The sequence below is a fragment of the Ictidomys tridecemlineatus genome, chromosome 3, assembly GCF_052094955.1.
Source record: "Ictidomys tridecemlineatus isolate mIctTri1 chromosome 3, mIctTri1.hap1, whole genome shotgun sequence".
Taxonomy (NCBI): domain Eukaryota; kingdom Metazoa; phylum Chordata; class Mammalia; order Rodentia; family Sciuridae; genus Ictidomys; species Ictidomys tridecemlineatus.
In genome coordinates, this window is record NC_135479.1 from 63796014 (window position 1) to 63816409 (window position 20396).

General features: G+C 48.3%; 1 protein-coding gene and 1 long non-coding RNA gene across 2 annotated transcripts in view; both read left to right on the forward strand.

Annotated features, from left to right (window-relative positions):
* The first annotated feature begins 5102 nt into the window (after positions 1-5102).
* Positions 5103-20396, forward strand: part of LOC120884255 (uncharacterized) — a 205936-nt gene continuing 190642 nt past the window's right edge. Inside the window, exon 1 of the long non-coding RNA XR_013436424.1 lies at positions 5103-5172. This is a non-coding gene — a long non-coding RNA (uncharacterized LOC120884255). The remainder of the gene's footprint in view (positions 5173-20396) is intronic.
* Tnfrsf13b (TNF receptor superfamily member 13B) lies at positions 9252-19775 on the forward strand. The gene is made up of 4 exons (XM_078041280.1): positions 9252-9386; positions 11319-11564; positions 18444-18629; positions 19243-19775. The coding sequence occupies exons 1-4, from the start codon at positions 9278-9280 to the stop codon at positions 19494-19496; spliced, it is 795 nt and encodes a 264-aa protein (XP_077897406.1). The 5' UTR covers positions 9252-9277; the 3' UTR covers positions 19497-19775.

Below are 20396 nucleotides of genomic sequence, written 5' to 3' on the forward strand. Positions count from 1 at the left end.
ATCTGGGAAATTCCTTTCTCATCTTGTTGAGAATTTCCATCTTCACCTCTCTGCTGACAGGGACCCCAGTTTTCTCCCCTGCCCCCTTGTTTCCTGATGCCCTCTATTTAACAGAGCACGTGTCCCAATATTACCAGGTCTTGCATGTCTCATAGTGTTTATTGGGGTCTCTTCTACCTTATGCTTGATTGGTGGCCTCTCTCTCTCCTTTCTTCCTCCTCCTTCTCCTCTCTCTCTCACCTCCCTGGCCACCAGGAGGTGAACATTACGTTCTATTGAAAATAATCTTCTGTTATGAATTCTACATTTTTCTTCCTTACTATTTTTCTTTTTTTTTTTCTTTTTTCTTTTTTTTTTTTTTTTTTTTGGTGTGACAAGACATGGTCCCAGTGACTTAATTCCTCCAGCCACACCCTACCCTCCTACATTTCCACCACCCTCCAGCGGTCCATTCAGCTGTCAGTGGATTAATCCACTGGGGAGGTCAGAGCCCTTATGAGCCAATCACTTCCCCCAAAGCCCTACCTCTGGAAATGGCTGCACTGGAGACCAAGCCTTCAACACTGAGCCTGTGCCCCCACACAGGCTTTCCAAATCCAAACTAATAACACGTTTATGTTTCTATCCCTGATTTCAGGCCTCTTGTATATTCACCTGGCGGTAGACGTGCTGGATCCTGTGGTAGATCTGTGTTTGACTTTTTGATGAACAGACGTGGGAGGGTGCTGAGCGAGGCCACCTTGGGCAGTGCCTACGTGGTCACACATTCTCAGGGGCGAGGCACAGAGGGTTCAGATCTCGCCACACCTCCGACATTTGTTATTTTCAGTTTCTTTTCCCAATAGTCATCTTGATAGCGAGCGATATGGAAGTATTGTGGTTGTGATTTGCATTTCTCCAGTGGCTAATGATGCTGGGCTTCGTTTCACGGTGATGAGCAGCCATTTGGGTATCTTATTTGGAGAACCATGGATTCAAGTCTTTGGCCCACTTTTGACTTGAGTTGTTTGGATTTTAGGAGTTTCTTACAAAGTCTGAAGGTCAACCCTTGACAGATACACCCTTTGGAAATATTTGCTCCTGTTATGGGACTTGTCTTTTTAATCCTCTCGATAGTAAACCTTTGAGGAACAAAAGTCTTTAATTTTGGTCAAGTCCAATTTATTTATTTTCTTTTAAATTTTCTTACCAGGGTGCCCTTGCCAAAATTCGATGAATGACGATTCCCCTCTTCGTTGTCCTCTAAGACTTTGTGATTTGGGCTCTTAGCATTTGATAAGCTCTGAGTTGATTCTTGTATTATGGAATTAGGTAAGAGTACAATTTCATTCTTTTGCATGTGGATTTGGTGGATTTAGTTTTGTAGTAAGTTTCAGGAAGAAATCAGGAAGTATGTCTTCCATCTTTGTTCTTAAGATCCTTTTGACTTTTCAAAGTCTCTTGTAATTCTATTTGAGTTTTTAGGATCCATTTTTCTATTTCTGTAAAAAAAAAAAGTCATTGAGATTTGCTTGGAAATTGCATTGAGTTTGTAGATGGCTTTGTTTAGTATTAACTTTTAACATCATTGAATCTTCCAGCCCATGAACGCGACTATCTTTTATGGAGGTATTTTTAGTTTCTTCCAGCAATATTTTGTAGTTTTTCAGTACACACTTCACCTCGTTTGTTGAATTTATTCCTAAGTATTTGTTCCTTTTTATGCCATTGTAAGTGGAAAATTATTTTCCTAATTTTCTTTTGGGGTTGTTCATAGTAGGTCTGTAAAAATTCAACTGATTTTAGTCTGTTGATTTTGTATCCTATAACTTTGCTGAACCTTTTGTTAGCTCTAATAAGTTGTGTGTGTTTGTGCATGCGCACACGTGCGTATATACATGTGTGAAGATTTTAGGGATTTTTTTTAACACTTAAGATTATGTCATCTGTGAACAGAGATAATTTAACTTCCTCCTTTCCCATTTGGATACTTTTTTTTTTCTTGCCCAAATGCATTGGCTAGTATTTCCAGTGCTAAGTTGAATAGGAGTGGCAAAAATATGCATTCTTGTGTTGTTCCTAATCTTGGTGAGAAAAACTTTCAGTCTTTCACTATTTAGTACATCATTAGCTGTGTGTTTTTGACTTATGGCCTTTCTCATATTCAGGAAATTGTTTCCCCCTTCTTTATTGAGTTTTTTAAATCATGAAAAGTGTTGGATTTTGTCAGATGATCTTTCTGCATCAATTGAGATGATCATGTAATTTTTTTCCTTCTATTTATTTATTTAGGTTCAAGGAATTGAACCCAGGACACTTTACCACTAATCTACATTCCCAGTCCTTTTAATTTTTTTTTTAAATCTTGAGACTCTCTAAGTTGCTCAAGGCCTTGCTAAACTGCTGAGTCTGGCCTTGAACTTGCAACCCTCCTGCCCCAACCTCCCAAGTCTCTGGGATTACAGATGTGCACCATCGTGCCTGGATTCTTCATTCTTTAGTGTGGTGCATCATATTGACTTCTAGGAATAAGTCCCACTTGACCATGGTGAATCATCTTTTTCATGTGCTGTTGGGTTCAATGTGCTCATATTTCCTTGAGGATTTTTGCATATGTATTCATAGACATGCTGGTCTGTAATATTCTTTTTTTATGATGTCTTTATTTAGATTTTGTACGAAGTCTTTTTTTGTTTGATAATAATATAGCCGCCTCAGCTCTCCTTCCGTTGCTATTTGCATGATATATCTTTTTCCATACTTCTACTTTCAACCTTTTTGGGGTTCTTTGATAGGAAGTCTTTTACAGACAGCATACAGATCAGTCTTGTGGGTTTCTAAAAATCGAATCTGCCAATGACAAACTGCTTCTCTCTTGCTACTTTCACAACTCTTTGTCCTTTCCATAATTTTATTATACGGTGTCTTGGTGCGAGTTTTTCTGATTTTTTTTTTTCCTGCTTGGAGATTGTTGAGCTTCTCAAATGTGTATACTCCTGCCTTTTCCTCAGTTTGGAGGTGTCTGGGGGTCATTGTTTCTTTGACAACTAATTCAGATTTACATGAAATAACTGTACATATTATTTATGGGTTACAATATTATATTTGATATATGTATACATTGCGTAATAATAAAAATCAAGGTCATTAGCATATCCATTACCTTGTACATTTGTCACTTCTTTAAATGTATATATTATATATTATAGATATATTATAGATATAGATATAGATATATAGATACAAATGTTGGCCTTTCATACTTTTTTAATATTTAAAAACCTCTCTTCTAAATATTTGAAATATACAGCATATTATTATCAACAGTCGTCACCCTACTAGGTAATAGAACACAATCCCTGTTCCATAGGTTTGTACCTCTTGACCAATCTCTCTCCATACTAACTATCCCTTCCCTCTCCAATCTCTGGTAACCACTAGATTCTACTAGATTTCTACTTTTATGAGGTCAGATTTTTCTTTTTTTTTTTTTTTTAAAGAGAGAGTGAGAGAGAGAGGGGGACAGAGAGAGAGAATTTTTAACATTTATTTATTTTTTCTTTGTTCTCGGCGGACACAACTTCTTTGTTGGTATGTGGTGCTGCTGAGGATCGAACCCGGGCCGCACGCATGCTAGGCGAGCGCGCTACCACTTGAGCCACATCCCCAGCCCGAGGTCAGATTTTTCAATATTCTACATCACGGGGGGAACATAGAGTATATGTCTTTCTGTGTCTGGTTTATTTTGCTTGAAATAATATCATCCAGATCCACCTACGGTTTGGCAAATGCCTGGATCTCATTGTTTTTATAGCTGAGTAGTATTCCCTGTGTGTAGACCACCTTTTCTTTACACATTCATCTGTGGTTGGCCATTTAATTCCAAATCTGGTTATCGTGACGAGTGCTATAATAAACGTGAAAGTGTAGATGTCTTTTGAACCCACTACATTCATTTTTTTTTAAATCTTGAGACTCTCTAAGTTGCTCAGGACCTTGCTAAGTTGCTGAGTCTGGCCTTGAACTTGCAACCCTGGGTAATATATATATACATTACCCAGTAGTGGGATCGCTGGATCGTCTGTTCATTCTAGTTTTAACTTTTCGAGGACTCTCCTTACGATTTTCATGATGGCTGTACTAACTGATATTCCCACCCCCAGTGTGCATGCACAAGGGCCCCTTTTAGCCCACAACTTGAGCATTTGTTATTTCTTGCCGTATTGATCACAGCCTGTTCTAACGGGGTGGGGGGGATGAGACGATGTCTTGTGGTTTTCTTTTGCATGTCTCCGGTGATCAGTGATGTTGCGCTTCTTTTCGTCAACTCTTTGTGTAACCATTGGTGTGCCTTTGGAGAAATGTCTGTTCAGATCTTTTGCATATTTCAGTAGGATCACTTGTTTTCTTTTAGGTTGACATGTTTGAACTTTGTATAAGTTCTGGATAGTAACCCTTGTTAGATTATTTTTTTTCCCTATTCTGTAGATCACCTCTTCATGCTCATTTTCTTTTGTGGTTCCATACAGATGTTTAGGACTGTGTTCCCCGCTCCCCATTTCTGTAAAGAACATCATTAGTACTTTGATGAAGATGGCATTTGAATCTGGGTAGTTGGAACACCTCCCAATATGACAATGGGGCGTTTTAGGATACATTAAACGCGGAATGTCTTCCTATCGGCTTGTGTCTTCTTGAATTTCTTTCGTCAGTATCTTGGTTTTCATGGCAGAGATCTTTTTATTTTATTTTTTTTTACCTCCTTGGTCTGATTTATTTCTAGGTCTTTCCTTTGTTCCTTTGTCACGATGGTGAATGGGATTTCTTGATTCCTTTTTCATCTGGCTTGCGGTTGGAATGTAGAAGCACCGTGATTTTTGTATATCGGACTTTATAGTCTACAGCTCCACTGAACATTGGTCAGTTTTGCAATTGGTGACGTTTGAGATGGGGGTCCCACTATGTTTGAGTGGGGGTCCCACTCCTGATCTCTGTAACAGTTTTGACTTTTTTTTTTTAAAGAGAGAGTGAGAGAGGAGAGAGAGAGAGAGAGGGAGAGAGAGAGAGAGAGAGAGTGAGAGAGGAGAGAGAGAGAGAGAGAATTTTTAATATTTATTTTTTAGTTCTCGGCGGACACAACATCTTTGTTTGTATGTGGTGCTGAGGATCGAACCCCGGCCGCACGCATGCCAGGCGAGCGCGCTACCACTTGAGCCACATCCCCAGCCCCCCCCCTTTTTTTTTTTTTTTTGAATTTACGATCCTACTGTCTGACCTTCCTAAAGTAACTAAGATCACAGGTTCTGTGCCGTCACTCCCAGCTCGTTTACGAGTTCTGATGGTGTTTCTGTGGATTCTTCACGTTTCCCTAAGTATGAGATTATGCCATCTGCCAACGAGGACAATTTTAGTGACATCTCCAATTGGTGTGCCTTCCTTTCTTCCTCTTACCTGGTTGATCTGGTTAGTACTTCCAGAGCTCCATTGAATACAAGAGGAAAGCACAGACATCCTTGTCTCATTTTAGATTTTAGGGGAAAATCCTTCAACCTTTTCCTCTTTGCTGTATTAGCAAGGTTTGTCATGCACGGGTTTTAGGGTGTGGAGGTATCCATTCCTTCTTGTTTGGGATTTTATTTTTGTTCTAGGTGCTGGGTCTGGACCCCAGGACCTTGTGCATGCCAGGCAAGTGCTCTGACACCGAGCCACACCCGTGAGGTACACTCCTTGTACACCTAATGCATGGAGAGGTTTTATGATCAACGAATTTAAATTTTTAATAAGTGCTTCTTTCTGAGTCTCTAGAGATGACCAAATGATCGTTCTTCCTTCTGTTATGTGACATATCACATTTATTGATTCACCTATATTGAATGATCCTTGCATCTCTGGTATGAACCCAACTTGATTATGGTGAAGAATCTTTTGGATGTGCCTTTGGATTCTGTCTTGCTAGTATTTTTTGGGGGGGGGGCCACCATTTCTTCAAATGTTCTACCCTTTTATCTCTCTTCCTTGTGGAACTCTTATAAGTATGTCTGTGAGGGATCCTACAGGCCCTTGAGAGTTAGTTCATTTTTATCCCAAGTCTGTTTTTTTTTTATTCCTGTTCTACATAACAATAACTTCAACGGACCTATCTTCAGGTTCACCCATCCTTTCTTCTGCCTGCTTATTAAATTTTCTGATAACTCCCTCTAGTGAGTTTTTTCATTCCATCATTGTACTTTTCAGTTCCAGAATTTCGGTTTGGTTCCTTTTAAAAATAAAAGAGAGAGAGAGAGAGAGAGAGAGAGAGAGAGAGAGAGAGAGACAGAGACAGAGAGACAGAGAGACAGAGAGACAGAGAGAGACAGAGACAGAGAGAGAGAGAGAGGGAGGGAGGGAGGGAGAGAGAGAGAGAGAGAGAGAGAGACTATTTTTAGAGCAGTTTCAGTTTCGCAGGAAAATTGAGTACAAAGAGTTCCCATCGACTCTCATCCTGCCTCAAAACACAGGCCGCTTCCCCCTCTGAACAGAACGGGTACCTTGGTCACAGTCAACCCACACGGGGGACACGCCACCTGGGGTCCACGGTCTACGTTCAGATCCACTCCTGGCCGTGTATTTGTTTTAATTAGTTACACATGACAATACAATGACCTTGACAGATCACACATTTGAATCAAATGGGGTATGATTTCTCATTTTTCTGAGTGTACAGTTTGCAGAATCACATTGGTCATGCAGTCACGCACATACCCACAGCAATACTAATGTCTGTTTTATTCTGCTGCCCTTCCTATACCCCCTTCCCCTCCTGCCCCTCCCATCCTTTCTCTCTACCCAAGCTAAGGTGATGCTGTTCTTTTTTCCCCCCTCACATCTTCATACACTTAGCATAATCTGCTCTAATGCCATCCATTTCCCTGCAAATGCCATGATCTTGTTATTTTTTATTGCTGTGCAATATTCCATTGTGTATAAATGCCACATTTTTATTTTATCCATTCATCCGCTGAAGGGCATCTAGGTTGGTTCCACAGTCTAGCAATTGTGAATTGTGCTGCTATAAACATTGTGGCTGTGTCCCTGTAGTATGCTCTTCTTAGGTCTTTTGGGCATAGACTGAGAAGAGGGACATCTGGGTCAAATGGTGGTTCCATTCCCAGCTTTCCAAGGAATCTCCATACTGCCTTCCAAATTGGCTGCACCAATTTGCAGATCTACCAGCAGTGTGTGAGTGTACATGTTCTTTTTTTTATTCAGACATGGTTTTCCTATTTCCTTTAGTTCTTTGCCCGTGATTTCCTTGATCTACCTTGAACATAGTCAAGATCCCTGATTCAACACCTTTGGCTGATGGCTCCAATGTACATCCAGCCTTCTGTGGAGATAACGTAATGTCACGTTCTTCATCTCCTGTGAGCGTTTCTAGGCCTGTGATATTTTGGAGAACTGGACATTTTGCGTATTATGCTGTGGTAACTCTGGAAATCTGGTTTCCCCCACTCCCCGGGGACTGGCTCTTGCTCATGAAGGACTGGAGCCATTCACTTGTGACTTTTTCAAACTCTTTTTGCACACGGTATGTGTTCCTTGCTGTGCACCGTCACTGAAGTCTCTGTTCCTCTAGCTTGGTGGTCACCCGGGATCCTCCCCAGAAGCCACGTCAGCCCTGTGGGGTTCACCGTGGTGCTGGCCCTGAGTGATCCAGACCAGCAGAGTCAGCAACCAGAACCCACAACCCTGATATCATAAGGATCAGGGCCTTCTGGCCCAACCTGGCTCCAGCAGATGCTAACCAGGAACTTGGGCAATGGCCTCCCCACTGCTGCCTTCCAGGATTTGGGGACCAGGGAATGGAGCTCTTCTTGTGCTTCCTGCCTCACCTCCTCTGGCCCCAGGTGCCCGACTTCGGTTGGCTGGGTTTGAGTTCTTTCCGTCTGCTGATTCCCAGCTGTTGAAGACGGAGGCGGAAAGAGTTGCTCAGGGGGACATCCCTCACGCTCTCCCGGATAGAGAATAAGAAATGCTGGGAGCAGGCACAGGGGTGCACACCTGCAGTCCCAGAGACTCAGGGGACTGAGCGGGAGGATGGCAAGTTCAAGGCCAGCCCGGGGCCACTTAGTAAGACCCTGTCTGGAAAGAAATAAATAAATAAAAGGGGGGCTGGGGATGCAGCTCCGGAGTAAAGTGCTCCTGGGTTCAGAGAAGGGAGAGGCCGGTGTCCTAAGAACAGACAGAACATTTTTTATCAAAGAAGTGCTGCATCTCGGCCTGAGTACGTACAGGCTGCCAAGCACCGGCGCAGGTGAGACTCGGAAATTGTGTGGGCAGAGAAAGCCAGACAGGAAAGTTCTAGAAGGGCGGGGATAAGAAGTCGGAAGAGCAGGACTGGAGATGCAGCTCCCTGCAGAGCATTTGCCTCGTTTGACCCCAGCATTGCAACAAAGGAAGCAAAAAAGCAAAACATTAGGGGCCCCTGGGAAGAGCCTGGGATGAGAGGTGGCCCCAGGGAGTGGTCCAGGGTGCAGGGACCTGCCCGTCTCCCTCCACAGTGGGCTGAAATGATAGCATGGATCCAGGGTCACCAAACTGTATGTGGAAGGCTTGTGCACTTTGCACACGTCCCTGTCTGTGTTTCACACCACACTAAATAAGAAAAAAGGAAGGGAGGAAACATTGACAGAGTGTTTGCTGTAGGTAAAGTCGGCTTTAAAAAAAAAAAATCCATTCCTTTCATGAGCCCTTGCTATGCCCTGGGCACTCTCCAGGTCCTGAGGACCTAGCAATTCCATCCAGACTCTCTGTTCCGCTTGATGCAAGACACAGCGCGAAAGGAAAGTTATCTCAGTGACAAGCAAAAGTGGCTTGTCACAGGGTCGGGGGAGTCACAAAGGTCTTCCCTGAAGACAAAAAAAAAAAAAAAAAAAAAGCTTCAGAAATCTTGAGGATGGGGAGGGGTTGTGGGTTGGGGGGAAAGAAGAGCCTTTTATGTAATGGGAACAGCGTGTGCAAAGGTCCTGTGGCAGAAAGAGGCAGAGCATGGAAGGAGGGCAGAGAGCACGGCCAGGCAGGGTGCAGCTGACGTGAAGGAGGGAGGGACTCTCAGAATAAGCATTTCGTAGATGGGGGAAACTCGGGCATGGAAAGGTGAGGTGGCACCAGTCAGTGCAGCTGGAATGGGGAGCCAGCTCTGCCTGGGTGCCCTCTGCCCACCGAGAGAGACCCAGGGAATAGTCCCTGGGAATCTGTTGCCAGCCACCCTTATGCTCCCTGCCTCTCAGCTCCACAGGGCCTGTGGCTCGGGGTGGCTATGAGATCCTGCCCTGAAGAGAAGTACTGGGACTCCTTGCTGAACGGCTGCATGTCCTGCAGGCCAATCTGCGCCCAACGGAGACCGAGCACCTGCACAGCCTTCTGCAGTGAGTTCTGGGGCCTGAGCCCAGGGAACAGCTGGACCTCCCCACACCTTACTTCCCCCCCAAAGCTTCCTCTGGCCCCATGGCCGTCCGGCAGCTGAGAAGTGGGGTCAGGAGAAGGAAATGCACCCCCTCATTCTTCACCCCCTCATTCGACTCTCGCCACTTTCCTCCTTTCAGTTTCCTGAAGGGGCTGTGTTCTTTCCTGCCCCGGGTCCTTTGCATATGCCCTGCCCTCCACTTGAAATGCATTTTCCTCATTCATCTTCCCTCAACTCCCTCCTACCCAACGTTCAGGTCTCAGAGCCAATATCAGCGGTCTCCCGAGACTCTGCACTGGGAATGAGGCCCTTCTGGTCATTTTCATTTTATTATAGAAATGGTCCAATGTGCAAAAACACAAGAGTTAGCTCTGTGTCCCCATGATCAGCTTTAAAAAAAAATCATTAAAATCCTGCCTTTTTATTTTCTTTTTTTTTTTTTTACATTTATTTATTTTTTTCTTAGTTCTCGGCGGACACAACATCTTTGTTGGTATGTGGTGCTGCTGAGGATCGAACCCGGGCCGCACGCATGCTAGGCGAGCGCGCTACTGCTTGAGCCACATCCCAGCCCCCTGCCTTTTTATTTTCCAAATCATTTTTTTGCTTGAATATTTTACAGTGAATTTTAAAATATCATTTTTACCTGTAAATACTAGATCATGAATCCCTCCCACACCAGGTCCCCTAAAACATAAACTATAGTTTTTTTTTTTTTTTAGTTGTAGATGGACACAATGCCTTTATTTTATTTTCATGTGGTACTGAGGATCAAACCCAGGGCCTCGCATGCCCTAGGCAAACATTCTACTGCTGAGCCACAACCCCAGCCCCTATAAATGGAATCTTTTTTTAAAAAAATTTATTTTTCTTTAATATTTATTTTTTAGGTGTAGCTGGGCCTTTATTTTTATGTGGTGCTGAGGATCGAACCTGGGTCCTGCCCGTGCTAGGCAAGCGCTCTACCACTGAGCCACAATCCCAGCCCCTAAATGGAATCTTAAAAGAAAGTTTACTTGTGGAAATAAAAATATTCTCAGGCTTTCTAGAAGGTAAACTGATTGTCCCAGCTATTTTTATTTTGGGGCAGTGCGGGGGCTGGAACCCGGGCCTTGTGCATGTTAGGCAAGCGCTCCACCATTGAGCTGCGCCCTCAAGGAGCCCTTAAATAGAGTTCTCTGTATCCTTGGTGTAGGTTCTGTCGGGCTCTTGAAGGTCAATGGCTTGGGCTTTTAGTTTTCTTGGCTTCTGCTCCTTGGCACTGATACTTCTTCTAGCGGCTGACATTCCCATTTATTTTTAAAATAATAAAATGCTACTCATGTGAGCATTCCCACCTGTCTTTCAATCCCCTCCCGCAACTTGCCAAAGAGGACTCTGACCTTCCCCTCTGTTCCTTATGCTAATTGGAGATATATTTCTTCTTGATGGGGTTTGGAAAAGGCAAGTAAAGAATGACAATGAAGGCAATTGAAGAATCTAGTTTATCACTTTTAAAAGATAAGTAGAAATCTTCCTAGGCTTGAAAACTAAGAAATGGAATCTTTTTTTAAAAAATATTTATTTATTTATTTATTTATTTTTAAAAAAGAAGAGTTTTTTAAAGAATCTATAGGCCAAAGAAGAAGTAATAATAAAAAGAAAAAAATCATTTTGAACTAGATTCAGGAAAAACACTATGTATTAAAATGTGTGTGATGCAGCCACAGCAGCACTTGGAGGATGATTCATAGCCTTCCGTTTGTATAAATTCGATTTGTAAAAAGACTTGGATTATTCTGGGATTGCTATTTGAGTTGGACTGTGGCTTTTTTTTTTAACTTTGATGTCCTTTGAGATGAGACCCAGAGCTCCTGCAGGCCCATGTCACCCATCACTCCCTTCTGTTTCCCAGAGTCCCTCAGTTGCCTCAAGGAGCAAGGTAAATATTACGACCGTCTCCTGAAAGACTGCGTCAGCTGCACCCCCATCTGCGGACAGCACCCAAAGCCATGTGAATACTTCTGTGAGAACAAACTCCGGAGTCGAGTGAACCTTCCACCCCAGCTCAGGAGGCCACAGATGGGGGAGACGGAAACCAGGTCAGACAACTCAGGAAGGTACCAGGGATTGGAACACAGAGGCTCAGAGGCAGGTCCAGGTAAGCCTGGGGTGGGGAGGGCCAGAATGCACAGGAGGCTGGCCACCAAGCCTGGTCAGAAGGGTCTGCAGGGCTGGGGTCGCTGTAGCTCCGTGGTAGAGCCTTTGCCTGGCACACGTGTGAGGCACTGGATCTGATTCTCAGCACCGGACATAAATAAATAAAATAAAGGTCCATCGACAACTAAAAAACATATATTAAAAAAAAAAAAAAAACGAAGAGTCTGCGATATAAGAAGCCCAGAGTCCAGGCAAATGGTCAGAAGCCAGGGTAGTCAACCCAGGATAGCAAAACAATTTAGATAAAATTTCCACAAGTGTGTGGGCAAGAAAGGAGGAGAAGAAATGGCCTGACTTGTAATGGAGGCTACTGAGGTTCTTTCTTTTAAAACTTTTCATCTATTCTTTCATTTGTATGGATTAGTTATACATGACACTTTTTAGTATATTTTAACTCACACAGAATTCTACAATTTATGGAGTACCATGTGATTTTTTTTGGAGGGGTGGGTACTCGGGATTGAACTCAGTGGACACTCGACCACTGAGCCACATCCCCCAGCCCTGTTTTGTATTTTATTTAGAGACAGAGTCTCACTCAGTTGCTTAGGGCCTCGCTTTTGCCGAGGCTGCCTTTGAACTCGCGATCCTCCTGCCTCAGCCTCCTGAGTGGCTGGGATTTCAGGCCATCCTCAGATGAGCAAGTTTTTGAAACGTGAGCAGCCCAGCCTACGTGAGCACTGTGCCAGGAGGCCACCCCCGGCCTCCACACCCAGTCTCAGCCTCCGGTGAGGGACAACGGAGAATTCCTTTGAATGAGAAGGAAGAGCTATGACTAAGCCAAACAAAACTTTATGGCCATTGTGGACATAGTGAGAAGAGTCTGCCCAGCTGGGCAGCCGCTGAGGGCCAGGTGTCAAAAATAATCGAATTGATCCGCCCAGCAGACACCTGGAGACTCCCTACCCTGTTGCGTGGTGTTAGGAAGGGGGGAGGGGGACTCTGTGTGGAGTCGGGAGCACCCGAGACGACCTTGGAGCTGCCCTTGGCCTATCAAACAGCAGTTCCCTGGAGAGTCACATAGCAAGTATGTGACAGAGTTGGGCTCGGTCCACCCAGCAACAGCCGGAGGACCCAGAGCAGGACCCATGGGTGGGATCGCTGATTCCTGAGGGTGACCGGTTGCCCTTAGGAGGAGGTGAGTCACATCCTGCTTGGGACCACCAGCCAAGCCCCTCACCAGAAGGTACTTGGGGCTTCATCTTGGCTGCAAGGACCAGAGCTCCCAGGACGTGTAGGTGGGGTGCATAAGGACAGGTTGGGAGGTCAGGAGCGGGGGGTCAGCCTTCCTGCGCCTCACCCTGCAGCTTTGGCTGAACCGTGGTGTCACCGGGGGACACCACAGGCCCTCCCAGAGCCTCAGAGACTTGGTGATTCTCTTGCTGTCCCCTGTCCCTCCCTGCCAGGCATCTCCCTGGTGGCCTGTGGCTGAGATCTCTCTGCTCTCTCCTCTCCTATCTCTGTGGGCTGCCGGGGCAGGGGCCGGGCTGGCGTGGATTGTAGACAGGAAGTCGGGGCCACATGCACAGGGGACAGACCCAGATGTGGACCTACCGGAGGGGAGGGAGCAGAGGTCAGGTTGGTCTGCCCCCACCACCCGTACCCTGCACTGCGAGGCCCACCTCAATGGATTTCAGGATTCTCAGGCCGCCCACGCAGGACTGCCGTGCCTCGGGGGAGGCCAGAGTCTCACGGAGGGAGAGACAACAGACAGGACTTACGCTAAGGATAGACTGATCTCTCGCACGCCTGTAACCCCAGTGGCTCAGGAGGCTGAGGCAGGAGGATCACAAGTTCAAGACCAGCCTCAGCCCCTTTAGCAAGGCCCTAAAGCAGCTTCGTGGAGATCCTGTCTCAGAATAAAAAATTGACAGAAGGGCTGGGGATGTTGCTCAGTGGTTAAGCGCCCCTGGGTACAATCCCGGTATCTACATATTATTTTTTTCTAGGGGGGACAGGAACGCAGTGATCCATCATCCACTTCTCTAGCAGGTCTGGTGGCCTGGAAAGGGACAGAGAAAGGAGGAGGGGGAATGAGGCAGAACAGCTAGCAGCCAGGGGTGGCTGGAGATGGCAGGGGGAGGGGCGAGGTGCCACATGACAGAGGGACTCTCTTGCCGGGCTGGGGAGGCCAGTGTCCGGCTCGAGGCAGGGACGCAGCAACTGGACAAGAGGTCAGAAGGGGGCTGGGAGGCGATTTTCCCGTGGCCTCTGGGGACACGGATGGCAGCAAGGGTCCCGAGTGAGTGCTATGTCTGGCCACAGATAACAAGGACCTGAGCGGAACAGAGGTGTGACATGAGGAGGTGGGGCGAGGCCAAGACCTGGGTGACATGGGGAAGTTTCAGGATGCTCCTTCCCAACTGTCCCCACCCATAATGCCCTCCTGGGGCTCTCTGGAGGCTCCGGTGACTTCCCATTTGCCGTGTGTGTGTGTGTGTGTGTGTGTGTGTGTGTGTGTGTGTGTGTGGCACATGAGAGCCAGCTGTCCTTGCAGGTGACCTGGGTAGCTTCCTGTGGCTGCGGTGACCTTGCTCCACAGACGGAGTGACTCCGAACGACACAGGTGGACCCAGCCACAGCTCTAGAGGCAGGAGGTCAGAACCAAGGTCTGCCCAGGGCTGGGCTCTGTCCATCCTCCAGCTTCAGGTGGCCTGCAGGCATTCCTGGGCTTGCGGCCCCATCACTCGGGCTCTATTCCCGTCTTCACCCCAGTCTCTACTCCTGGCCTCCTCTGTGTCTGCCTCTCTCCTCCCCCGTCTTCTGGGGACACTGGTCATTGGATCTGGGACCCACCCTCGTCCAGGGCCATCTAGTCTCCAGGTCCTCAATTCATTACGTTCTGCAGAGACTCTGTCGTCACATGTGCAGGTCACGAGGGGACGTCTCTTGGGGGGGTGTGTGGGGGGGTGCACTGTAAGGGAAAGAGACGTCCCCCGGGGCACTTCGAGTGTTCCCATGTGACAGGCTTGGGGACAGCCAGGACCCTGTGTGTGCTGAGCTCTGGATGGCGTCTGATCTGGAGAACTTGGATCTTTACCCCCGACGACGGGGAGAGAGACATAGACACAGAACTGCTTGGCTCACGTCGGGTGCCTGCAGGCCACCTTCCCTGGTGGAAGACACAGGAACTTCCTTACCCTGCGGGTTGGAACTGGGCTGTGGGAAAATCGGACCCTTCTCTCATCTTTCCTGATTGCTTGGAAGGTCAGATAAACAGCTTGGTTTCTTTTAGCTTGGTTTCTTCTTTCGTGTGAATGACTCCCTTTTGAATTTTTTTTTTTTTCTCCTTGGGACTGAGGATTGAACCCAGGGGTACTCTATCACTGAGCTACATGCCCAGGGTCTTTGCTGAGTTGCCCGGGTTTGGGCCTCAAACTTGCAATCCTCCTGCCTCAGCCTCCCAAGTCACAGGGATCACAGGTGCGCACCAACATTACCCAGGTTCCACTTCCATCTTTAGCCTGGTTCTGGGAGGACCCGGTGCAGGAGGAGGCTAAGTCCAAAACAGTAGCCCCCTCTAACTTACTCAGCAGCGCCCCCTGGTGGGGACAGAGCCGGGACCTGGGAGCCACTTTGGAGTGACCCAGGCCAGCTGAACATTTATAATATGGTGGAGAGGCACAGCTCCAGCCGGAGCTGGGACAGCAAGCAGGCTGTGGAAATTCTATTTTTAAGTGAGAGATGGCTTTGAAGACAGTTTTTTAAAAGACAGACATAAGGCGAAAAAGCAAAGCGAAATTCACAAAAACTGGCTTAGAAATGAACTCTGCCTGGGACCTGCGGGGCCCTCTGGAGGGCAGAAGCTGTGCACAGTGCCCTCTGGTGGTAGGATCTGGGAACTGCAACCAGGGGCCATCTTCTGGGAGGTTGATTTTCATGGGCATCAATTCTGACAAAGCTTGCTTGATGCTGGGGATATAGCTCAGTGGGTAGAGAACTTGCCTCGTAAGCACAAGGCCCTGGGTTCAATCCCTAACATCCGCCAAAAAAAAAAGATACAACCACTGACAAAGCTTGCTCACAGGAGAGTGCCTGCCTACCATGTGTGAGGCCCTGGGTTCCATTCCCAAAATGTGCTTTTGACTGAGCTCCTTTGCCCTCTGGGATCAGGGTAGAGTGATCCTGTGTGTAGGTAGGGGGACATGAGAGTGGCAGTCAAAGGAATCAGAAAATTACATTTTAAATGGTGGCAGATGACTGGGCACAGTGGTGCACGACTGTAATCCCCCATGACTCAGGAGGCTGAGGCAGGAGGATCTCAAGTTTGAGGCCAGCCTCAGTAACTTAGTGAAGACCCCTGTCTCAAAATAAAAATTAAAAGATTTTGGGATGTAGCTCAGTGGTACAGGGCCCCCTGGGTTCAATCCTTGGTACTAAACAAGTAAGAACTAAAAGTAAATGGTGACAGATGGTTTCAAATGGCCCTGAAAAGAGCCAACCCGCACTAGCAACATGGGAGGCGCCTGTTTTCCCACACCCCTTGGGGGACAGGTAGAAAACGAGGTTTTTTGGGGGGTAGTTTTAATCTGCGTTTCTCTTCTTAGTCCAAGGGCTTTCAAAAGCCTGACTTCTGAGCAGGGTCCTAGGTAGGGACGATTTCTCACTTCCCCCAGGAAGACCTGAGACCATTGGTCTGGGCAGAGAGGAAAAGCAGAGAAACTGGAAAAGTCCTGTCTTTACTCCCCCTAAAATCAAAGGGGCTCTTGAGAGTCACCCAGTGCGGCATGGAAAAGCCACCCGAAACTTAGTGCCCTAAAAGTAATAGCCGTTGACTAGTCTTTGCAATCCGGAGGGGGCGGGGCTTAGCTGGGCCAGTCTCCTGCTGGCCTCATTTGGGGTCTCTCATGGGGCCACCAGGCTAGGGATGGTGCTAGGGATGGGGACCTTGGAGGCCCAGCTCTGACGCTTAGGTCTCCCAAGAGAGCAAAAGCAGGGGCGGCCAGGCCTGCCTCAGGTGCAGGGCCAAGGCTGGCACAGGGTTACCCCAGGCCCTCCTCCTGGGTGACATGCGTCCCGACTCAGCCCTGAAGGGAAGGGAGGGAACTCTGCCCCGATGTGGTGGACAGCGGTCTGGTCCGTCCAAACCTCATGCTGAAAATATTCCAGGTGTGCAAATGTCTGCTCTTCCTCCTGGAATGACCACGCAGTCACCTCTGCTCTGTGGCTGTCTGTCGCTGCCATTCTGTCTCGGCTGTGAAGGCTGCCGGCTTCTGTCCTGTGGGTCCAGCCAGTAGGACATTTGTGTTTTATCCCAGGGCCCAGTGGGAACAGTGAGCCTCAGTCTCCAGAGGTGGAGCACCACCTCCTGAGGACCATGTGTGCCCCCTTCTCTGGGCTGTCTGAGCTCTAGGCACATAGAAGACAGCACCCCAGGCCCACCCAGAACGCCTGTCTCCACCTTGTAAATGCCCTGGTGACACCAGCATCCTGCTAGCCCTGTCACTTCCTCAACTCTTGACTCTAAAGAGTGTGTGTAAGGATGAGCGGCAGTGCTTGCCCTGTGGCCTGGGACTCCATCAGACCTGCTCCCCGTCACAGATCTAAGACTGGGAACAATCAATATCACTTAGCCATTCAGTTTTGTCATCTGCAAAATGGTGTGTAAAATGGTGGAGGTGTGCATGGGCTCTCTCTCGTCCAGCGAGGAGATCCATAGAACAGGGCAGAGGAGAGTGTGGCTGCGGAGTTGCTAATCAAGACCTCTGGAGACCAGGCAGGAAGCAGGGCTGATTTTATTGAGCAGCTACCATGTATTCATACTCAGGCAGCAGCTAAGCAGGTTACAGGCAGCCACCAATGCAATGTCTGCTAACTGTGCTTGCGGTGACCAGTCGAGGAGTGGATTGTGGAGCAAATGCTGGGATTGCCACAGGAGTCCTCGTGCCCAGGGCTGTGCCTCTGGGGTAAGCGGTGTGTCAATTACGTGCCTAGCACGAGGGGAGTGATTTGCCACTTGGGTGCCCTTAACGTATGCCACATATGCAGTCCTCCGAAGGGGTGCTGTGGAAAGCCGTCTGGCATTTCTTAAAGAAGTTAAGCAATCATGTCATGAATCAGCAACACAGCTCCTAGGTCTACACCCAAAAGAATTCAAAAACACATCCACGGAAGCCTCACCCATGCACGTTCCCTAGCAGTCTATTCACGGTGATCCAAAGGTGGCAACAACTTAAAAAAAAAAAAAAAAGAGATGTATACTTTCAAAGGATGAACTGGATGGCAGATGAATTATTTCTCAATTTTCTTTTAAACTGGGGGCAACCAATTATCCAGTGATAAAGATGAAGGAAAATACTTGTGCAAAAAAAGTGCCCAGCACCTAGAATGGGCTCGGTAACTTGTCCCATCATGCACACGTTTGCCTGCATGAGTCCAATATATGCATATTTTATTACATCTAGCTATTTGTCCTTCCACGCCAGGACCTAGCTCTTGTCCCAATTCCAAAGGCCAGGAAGGATAACTTGGGGATAAGGAAAAATGTCAAAGGAGGGTTTTGACCCAGCAACGGGGTCTTTCTCTGGCATCCCAAGGCTGGGGGGGGGCTGGTTAGTAATCTTGCGGGTCCTGCCCTCAAAGCATAAGCTCATCCAGGAAGGCTTCCTGGTGGAGGAGGGGCTAGGTGCCGAAGAGAGGGAGACTCTCTTCCTGCGCTGTCATCTGCACATCTGTCTCTGGGACCATTCCAATCGCATAATGAGGGAGAAAGAAGTGCAATGTCAGGAGGGTGTCTGGGGTAGGGGAGGGGTGGGGATGGCTGCTGGCCACCCGAGAAGGGCCTTGAACTCAGGGTCGTGCACTTGCACTTGTCTTGCAGTCCTCGTGGGACCCAAGCTGAGCGCCGACCAGCTGGTCCTGATCTACAGCACGCTGGGGCTCTGCCTCTGCACCATACTCTGCTGCTTCCTGGTGGCCGTGGGCTGCTTTCTCAAGAGGAGGGGAGGGGGGCTCTCCAGCCAGCCCACAGCAGGGCGGTGCAGAACCCGGAACAAGTCCTCCCACGGTAAGTGCCTGACACCGGGGTCCTCGTCCTCTTTACTGCTTGTGCGACCAGACTCGCACATCGGTCACCGCCTGCTTCTGAATCAGGGTCCCCGCCCTCCCCTGACCGTGCGCTGGGGTTTGCACCCAGGGCCTTGCACATACGTGCTAAGCACGTGCTCTTCCACTGAGCTCCATCCCCAGCCCTATCTATGCAGCTAATGGACGCAGATGTGTTTGCCAGGTCTTAATAGGTAGAAGTCTGGGACACATCCCTAAGGTATCTCTTGGTTAACATCTTGGTTAAAATGCCTAGGCAGAAAGAGAGAGCGCAGGTATGGGACACGGGGACGCAGGACGCTCTCTGAGCTAATGGGTTGGGGGGCGCACCCTGTGAGTGGGTGTGGGTATGCAGTGGGGGGCATAGGTGTGTAAGGGTGTGTGTATTGGGGGGGGTTAAGTGAGAACCAAGATTTGAGAGCCAAGATTTGAAAGCCGAGTGCCCAAGGGGCGAGCCTGGGGTGGCTCTTAGTTCCTAGATTAGGGGACACTTTTGGAGTCCGGGCGGGGCTGGGGTGGGTAGAGCAGTGCAGGGTAGTGTCGCCCCCAGCCGACGTCCTCTCCTGTCCCCGCAGACCCCGCGATGGAGGCTGGCAGCTGTGCGGACGCGCCTCCCGAGCCGGTGGAGACATGCAGCTTCTGCTTCCCCGAGCGCAGGGCGCCCACCCAGGAGAGCGCGGGCGCGCTGCGGGCTCCGGAGGCTGCGGACCAGGACAGCGGGGTGCACCACGCTGGAACGGCCGCCCCGCAGCCCTGCGCGCACGCCACCACCAACGGCGGTTTTGGTGTCGTGTGCGCGCCCGCCCTGGACGGAGTCCCCGGTGAATGAAAGCTGGGTGACCAGGACGCAGGGAGATGAAGAGACTACGGAGGGAGTGAGAGACGGGCAGGGAATGGGGCAGAGAGAGAGAGAGAAATCGAGAGGAGGAGGACAGACGGAGGAAAGAGGAGAGGGGACAAGTGCCAGAGTCGGAACTCGGACATGGACATTCTTTATCTAACCGTAAGTCGCCGACACCTAAACACACACGCAATAAAGTCATCTGTGCATGCTGGTCGCGGCTCCAAGAGCCCTTTTCCCTGTAAAATAAACATTTTCCCACTCCTCCGGGGTCTCGGTGGGTCCTTCTATCTAAAGAGCTCAGGCATCCACCCCTCGCCCTCCTTGGCTCCGACTCGGCCCAATGCAGCTGCCCGGGGACCTGGGGCTCTGGCGGTCTTCCCAGAGAGCTGGTGGGGCTGCCTCATTTAAGAGGGAGAGCCCAGAAAGATGGAAGAATGGTCTGCAGAGAAGATGGGTGTCAGCACCTGAGAAGCAGGGACTTGGGTGTCTTGAGTTCTTTCACAAACAACAAATTCTCTCCCATGCCCCTTTGGTGGGGCCATGAAAGGACAGCGTGTATGTGTATATGTGTGTGTGTGTGTGTGTGTGTGTGTGTGAGTGTGTGTTCACACCCATGCACGGGCCTGAAGGGCATTTGGAGCTGATGGTAGCAAAACTCTCAGGAGCAGTGGGTGTTCACTGGACCCCAGCAGGAGACTTTTTCTTTTGTATCAATTTTTAAAATTAGCATTTAAACCTACAGTTTCATTAGCACTTAAACCTTGAGTGGCCTAGCTATTCTTAGGAGCCTTTACACAGTAAGGTTGTTATGCTGGAATTCGGGACCCCCCAAAGTCCACCAGAGACCAAGATCGATGTAAGCAGCAAAGATGTGTTTATTGCGCG

What these genes read in the sequence shown, in the direction of transcription:
- Tnfrsf13b (XM_078041280.1), top strand. Translation starts at nt 9,278, where the DNA reads ATGAGATCCTGCCCTGAAGAGAAGTACTGGGACTCCTTGCTGAACGGC. An exon ending in AGGCTCAGAGGCAGGTCCAG is followed by an intron (nt 11,565 to 18,443) that starts GTAAGCCTGGGG and finishes CTTGTCTTGCAG; the next exon opens with TCCTCGTGGGACCCAAGCTG. An exon ending in CCGGAACAAGTCCTCCCACG is followed by an intron (nt 18,630 to 19,242) that starts GTAAGTGCCTGA and finishes CTGTCCCCGCAG; the next exon opens with ACCCCGCGATGGAGGCTGGC.